Source organism: Scardinius erythrophthalmus, assembly GCF_964197995.2.
Source record: "Scardinius erythrophthalmus genome assembly, chromosome: 14".
In the NCBI taxonomy this organism is placed as follows: domain Eukaryota; kingdom Metazoa; phylum Chordata; class Actinopteri; order Cypriniformes; family Leuciscidae; genus Scardinius; species Scardinius erythrophthalmus.
The window spans coordinates 4,845,055-4,852,554 of NC_138234.1; the positions used below are offsets into that span (position 1 = coordinate 4,845,055).

General features: G+C 35.2%; 1 protein-coding gene across 1 annotated transcript in view; it reads left to right on the forward strand.

Annotated features, from left to right (window-relative positions):
• Window positions 1-619: 619 nt before the first annotated feature.
• Window positions 620-7,500, forward strand: part of ftsj3 (FtsJ RNA 2'-O-methyltransferase 3) — an 18,051-nt gene continuing 11,170 nt past the window's right edge. The window contains exons 1-5 of the mRNA XM_081384967.1: window positions 620-828; window positions 1,991-2,096; window positions 3,118-3,164; window positions 3,238-3,317; window positions 6,214-6,313. Coding sequence (XP_081241093.1) covers window positions 762-828; window positions 1,991-2,096; window positions 3,118-3,164; window positions 3,238-3,317; window positions 6,214-6,313 — 400 coding nt within the window. The 5' untranslated portion in view covers window positions 620-761. The remainder of the gene's footprint in view (window positions 829-1,990; window positions 2,097-3,117; window positions 3,165-3,237; window positions 3,318-6,213; window positions 6,314-7,500) is intronic.

Genomic DNA, 7,500 nt, shown 5'->3' on the forward strand with positions numbered 1-7,500 from the left:
GATGATAATTTTTAATTATTTTTTTTCCCGTGTTATTTATTTCTATTTATTTGTATTCATTTATTGTATGTTTAGTTTCTATTGCTTTAAATGTTTTGTGAATCCCCTGTGATCTTTGTTCAATAATAAAAAAAAATATATATATATATATAGCCTATACACACACATACATAAACCATACATTTATATGTACTAAACATAAATCTATTACTTCATTTATAAATCAGATTTTGGTTGCACTTTATTTTAAGGTGTCACTGTTACAGTGTAATTATATATTTAAGTACTGAGTAATATTAAGCAACTACATGTACGTACTATAGGGTTAGGGAAGGATTAGGATTGGGTTGAGGGTTAGTTGCATGTAATTATGCATAATTTACTGTTATTACTATGGTAATATTATAGTACATATGTAACAATGACACTGTAAAATAAAGTGTTACCCAGATTTTATTTATATATATATTTTTCATTTTAAAGCATATGCTCACGTAATATATTTTTTTTTTACTTTTTTTCTATATTCCTAAATGTATAATTTCCAAACAAATGAATATCCAAACCATAGACTGTAACAAAGATCCAAACAAATGAAACAACTTCCAATGTAAAAAAAATAATTAGAAAGTCTGCTGACGAATACGTCACGTCATCTCTCTGCGCCGCCGGAACACACGTGTGGCTCTCAGTGCTCGCGACACGGTGAGGAGAAGCGTGTGGAAATAAAGCGTGAAAACTGGTAATTCGCAGCAGAAATCATGGGTAAAAAACTCAAAGTCGGAAAAACCAGAAAGGATAAATTCTATCACCTCGCAAAAGAAACGGGTAAGTCGCGTAAACATGAACATTAAGGAAGAGCCACGAAGTACCACGTTATTACAGTGTTTTGTGGACATTCACCGGAGTAACAGCGGGTGTTTTGAGATTAAAGTTAGCATGTCATTCCTCAAAGTATCAGTCAAGTATGATGTTAAGTACTAAACTAGCATGGTATTACAATCTGAGGCCATGTCTATGCTAATTCCGTGTTTTTATCATGTTGTGGGAGCATTCTGATGTTTTTATTTTACATTTTCTGGACTTTTATTGAACGCTTACGTTAAATTTAGTAGCTAAAAAGCATGTGTAATTAATTAAAGTCATGTAACGTGTAACACATTATGTTACTGTGTCTTTGTTACACGTAGTTACTATAGTAATTAGGCCTACTATAAATTTTAAGGTGTCATTGTCACAGTGTAATTATATATTTAAGCACTGTGTAATATTAATTAACTACATGTACTTACTATAGGGTTAGGGTAGGATTAGGGTTTGGTTTAGGGTTAGTTGCATGTAATTATGCATAATTTACTGTTATTACTATAGTAACTACATGTTACATATGTAATAATGACACTGTAAAATAAAGTTAATTACACACAATAACCCTAAACCAAATCCTAACCCTATAAATGTGGTTATTTATTAGTACTCAGTATTGAAATGTGTAATTACACTGTAACACGGACACCTTAAAATAAAGTGTAACTATGAAATGTATAAAAATGTAACAAGACTATTGAGAGTGTGACAAAAATGACATTTTTAGGGCCCGTGTTATTCATTTTCATTGTTCTGGATTTAACTTTAACGGTTTAATGAAATTTTAATAATGTCTAATGAATTTAATTTATAACCCTTTAACAACTTTTTACCCTATGAAATGTTTCATTTTGTTTTTGTGTTTTAATTTCCTTGATGAAAGTGTAAAAAAACGGCATTTTCGTTGTTCTGGATTTAATTTTAATGGTTTAATGAAATTTTAATAATGTCTAATGTAGTGAATTTATAGCCGTTTAACAACTAGTTAATTTTTTTTACCCTATCAAATGTTTTACTTTATTTTTCTTAAATCCTGTGTTGTGTGTTTTAATTTCCTACATGTATGATTTAATGCATGTATCATCATAACGAGTGGTAATCGTGTTTTGTCGGCCATTTTAAGGTTATCGGTCCCGCTCGTCCTTCAAGCTCATTCAGCTCAACCGAAAGTTCCAGTTTCTCCAGAAAGCTCGAGCTCTGGTGGATCTGTGTGCCGCTCCTGGAGGATGGTGAGGAAACGCTTTATTACGCGGATCAAAGTAATATCAGAGCCAGTGTTGTGTGTAACTCATTACAAGTAACTTGAGTTATGTAATCAGATTACTTTTTCAAGTAACTAATAAAGTAACACATTACTTTTAAGGCGAGACACGGCAGGCAAAAACATTTTTTTTTTTTTTTACTGGTCAATTTTGTGATATTTGTCTTCAATAGCATGTCTTTTTTCAGACTTGTGGTGAAAAAAAGTCCGAAATACACATTTAGGTCTTTATTTTACTACACTTTCTCTGTTTGCGTCTGTAGATTTCGCGTAAATTCAACAAAAGTTGGCTTTCTAAATCCTCCCGTCCCGCTGCTCCCTGTCATCACACACACTGTTAGAAAGCTCTCTCTCCTGTACAATACTGTCGGATCCAAATATGGTCATTTCCTTTTTATCAGCAACCAATCGTGAAAGGAAACGGGCTGAATGCGCAATCTCATTGGCTGATGATAAATCTTTAAAGCCCGTTTTCTCAAAATGACTTTTCTCTCTGAAATCTCCACTACAGTCGCACCGATATACACACCAAACCTTCCAGTCTTGTACCTAGTTGTATTATGAAGACATTTACAGAAGGATTTGTAAATATATTATTCCTAGCCTGACTTATATAACATTTATTCCAAAAAACATGGCGAAAATATTTTTTTTTAAGGCAGTATATTCTGATTTACAGGATAACAAACATAGATATCCATCTAATATGTGAACACAATGAAAAAAATGTTTTTAACCTGGCTTTATCCAATACTCAGATTTAAAATATATTCAAATTAGCGCATATTTAATTAGATATTGCCTCATTTGCATATTTAAACATTAAATTACAGAAAAAGCATTATATATAGTAGTTTAATGTAGTTCTGACACTAAAACTCTGAAAACTTGATTACATATTGTTGTATTGCGATATATTGTGAGACTATATATTGTTCCAGCCCGAGTTACTCATGACTGACATGTGTGTGTGTGTGTTTGGCGCTCAGGTTGCAGGTGGCGTCCAAGTTCATGCCGGTGTCGAGTCTGGTGATCGGTGAGTAGAGTTTGCAGTGTAGCGTCTGTGATTCGGACGCAGACTCCAGTGTTGACTCTTGATTTGATGTCAGGTGTGGATCTGGTGCCGATCAAGAGCATCCCGAACGTGGTCACGCTGCAGGAGGACATCACGACGGAGAAGTGCAGACAGGTGTGTGTGTGTGTGCGCGGGCTTCAGTCGGCTCAGGAGTGTGTTCCCCGTACAGCGCTGTAACTCGCCGCTAAAAATTCTTACATCAAGATGCATTTACTAAAGTAGGAAAATGCCATACGAAATTATGTCTTGTTTTCTGGGGGAATTAATCAAAATTAAGTGCAAACAAAACAAGCAAAATGATCTGCCAATGGGGTGAGAAAAATAAACTTAATTCAAACAGAAACAAACCACTGGCAGATTCTTTTGCATTTTTTAAGCAAAAACTCACTTAATTTATATTTATCTCCTCAGAAAACAAGACATAATATCTTCTGTCATTTTACTCATCTAGTAAATGCATCTTGATTTAAGAACTTTTAGATATTTGGACTGGAAACAAGACAGAAACACTAAACAAGAAAAGCATTTTTTCCAGTGTGTCGCTCCAAACACACAACTCTGCGAATGGTTTCGGGAAACACAGACTCTTTGAACTGATGATAACGACGGAACTTGCGAACATAGTTGGCTAACGATGCTTTTCGGGAAACACACCCCTGAGTGGTACTGAAAATGTTCACAAATTGACAATACCAGCATTTCCCTCTAGCATTTTGAGCGCTGTTGAACGGATTCTTAAACGCCTCTGATTGGCCATTGTGTTCATGCGTTTGACTTGTGTGACAAGTCGCACTGCTATTTCTTTATTTGGGAAATATACTATAATACAATAGCAGAATCAAGAAGTTACAATCTAAAAAAAGTCTTCGTTTAAAGATTTATTTAATTCGTTTTCAGATTATTTAGGCTAACTATTAAAGGGGTGGTTTACTGCCTTTTTTCTTTGCTTGATTGTGTTTATGGGCTGCAATATAACATGTCTTCGTGTTTCGTTTGTTAAAAAACGCCTTATTTTTCATAAACTTCACCTTTATTGTAAGCCGCGTCCTCCTCTGTCATTTGAACGACCGGTTGACTTCCTGATTCTATGAAACCACTCCCTCAGAAAGAGGCAATGAGCTCAGATTGGTTAGTTCGGCCGGTGTGTTGTAATTGGCTAAACTGCGTCCGGAATCTTCACGCCCATTACCTTTACGGGCGACAGTTGCATGTGCTCCGGACCCGGTCAAATGTAATGGTGTCAATATTGCCTCATCAGTTTGAGCCAGAATCAGACCCAGAGAGCGGTGATGAAGAGAGTCAAGCAGAACCTCCACAAACACGGCTCTTACTAAACGTTTCTGAATGGTAATTTATTTTATTTCATTATTATTCTCTCAAAGAATTTCCATACGCTGTTACTTGAAAATGCTACTGCTGTTTGTTAGCTTTTGAGATACGCTTTCCCCCTGATTAAACATTTAATATAACTGAATACATGACTGAGTAATACCGTTTTTTAAAGATATTGTTTTATTGATAGAATGAACAACCGTTTAACTATTCACAAAGCTTAGTTTACTCAGTTTGTCGTTTTCTTTAGGTGTACATGTGCAGCTGAAGTTTGCTGTTGCGATAATTTTTTTAAGTTTGTACACGTTTGTCTTATACACACAAAATAGCATCGAACTAACTAGCTACTATAAACAAACAGCTTTGGCATTGGTTTGCGTTCTTGATCAAATCAAAAAATTACGTCATAAAGTATACATGGAAAATACGTTTACAAAATTTGTACATATTACAAATTCGGGTCCAAAATGTTTGTACGCGTTTGTCATATACTAAAGCCAGCGCTGGCATTTTTTTACATCCTTGATAAAACTAAAACAGTACGTCTTAAATTATACAGGCAAATACATTTAAAATGATTAAACCTTACTTGCAGGTTGTGGCCTCTGGTTTTAAAGCTGTAACTGCTTCATGTTGGAGTAATAGTTTCTTGTTAAATCCGACATTGAACTCGTGTAGATTCTGGAAGCTGTCTTCCGTAAAATGCGCAGCACAGAGAGCTAAACTACGATTTTAATTGTCAGGAACATAACCAAACTTAAATTTGAACCATTGTTGACGAACTACAGCGTCTGTAGGAAGCCTGAACACAGAAGACCTGACAGCTACAGCTCTCCACTATAACTCCTCCTCTTCGACAGCAGAACATGTTCCGGAGGGAGGGTTGATGTAAATGTATGGGTTAGTTACGTATAAAACCCGGGAAGTATCTCGTTGTAGTCCCATTCGAGTCGTTTTTGTAGGCATTAAACTTCCTGATTTTTAAAAGACAATATCTCTGCTTATGTTGAACTTTCAGCGCAGCAACTTTGCAGATACTGTTCATGCACCAACAGCAACATTACACAGTATTTAAAATGAAAAAAGTGAAATAGCAATCAACCACCCCTTTAATTCATATATGTGACCCCTGGATCACAAAACCAGTCATAAGTCGCACTGGGATATTTGGGGCAATTGTATGGGTCAAAATTATCAATTTTTCTTTTATGCCAAAAATCATGAGGATATTAAGTAAAGATCATGATCCATGAAGATATTTTGTAAATTTTCTACCGTAAATATATAAAACATGTATTTCTGTGAGTGAATCCAGCACAATCACCGACATAAATGCACAACTTTAAAGGAGATTTTCTCAATGTTTCGATTTTTGTTGCACCCTCAGATTCCAGATCTTCAATAGTCGTATCTCGACCAAATATTGTCCTATCCTAACAAACCACACATCACTGGAAAGCGTATTTAATTGTTAAATCAAAGAGCTTTCATAGAGACTATGTATAAATCTCAATTTCAAAAAATTGACCCATGTGACTGGTTTTGTGGTCCAAGGTCACATTTATGTCTGTGATTGGCTACAATGATCAACGCTTCGAAAACACACAAAATGATGAACTCTACGCGTCTCTGATGAACTGTGAACTCTGAACTCTTCTGATGAACTGTTTCTCCCCAGGCTCTCAGGAAGGAGTTGCAGACGTGGAAGGTGGACGTGGTTCTCAATGACGGCGCGCCAAACGTCGGCGCAAACTGGCAACATGACGCCTTCTCTCAAGGTACGGGGAAACGGGACGCGGAGCTCGTCGTCATTTAGACCGAAAATCTTTACTTTTTTTATTTTTACAATTTTGTCTTGGTACGAAACTTGGTAAAGGTTTTGGCACTTGCTGTGTGAACACAAAAAATCATAGACATGATTAATTGGTCCTGAAAAAATAGTCGCACTTGTGTTCCTCGCGGTCAGAAATGAATGGAGACGAATTTCCTCTAGTGGAAGCGTTTGGTACTGCAGCCGAACACACTCACTGAAGGCTCATTCACTGAGAGGCTCAAATTCTGAGGACAGCTTGTTTAGATTCATGACTTTGATTTTCTCATAGTTGTAGAGTAAAACGTGAGTTGGAAAATATATATTTCATATAAAAATTGAAAATAGTATTTTTGCACATTTTTCATAACAATACATGTAAAATTCTGTAACTTTTCTCTGTAAAATTCTGGAACTTCTGTAAAGTTCTCTTTTTAAAACTTTTTCACTTCAGCAATAGTCTGGCAAGTATGGAATCTTGTTTCCGCCACTGAATAATAAATAAATAATAATAATTGCGACTTTTTTTATCTCACAATTCTGACTTTTTTTCTTACAATTGCGATATATCAAGTCAGAATTGTGACTTTTTTTCTCAGAATTGCGAGATATGAAGCAATTCTGAGAAATAGTCGCAATCCTGAAAAATAAAGTCGCAATCCTGAGAAATAAAGTCGCAATCCTGAGAAATAAAGTCGCAATCCTGAGAAATAAAGTCGCAATCCTGAGAAATAAAGTCGCAATCCTGAGAAATAAAGTCGCAATCCTGAGAAATAAAGTCGCAATCCTGAGAAATAAAGTCGCAATCCTGAGAAATAAAGTCGCAATCCTGAGAAATAGTCGCAATTGCGAGAAATAAAGTTGCAATTGGGAGATATAAAGTCGCAATTGCGTGTTATAAAGTCAGAATTGTGAGATATAAACTATTATGAGGTAAAAAAAAAAAAAATCTGTCTTTTTTTATGATTTGGACTTTATATGTATCAACTTTAAAGATGTCAGAATTGCGAGATATAAACTCGCAATTATGTGTTATAAAGTCAGAATTGCGTGATAGTCGCAATTGCGAGAAAAAAGTCAGAATTTTATGACTTCTCTCAGAATTGTGAGATATAAATTCCAATTCTAAGGGAAAAATACTTTTTTTTGATTTTT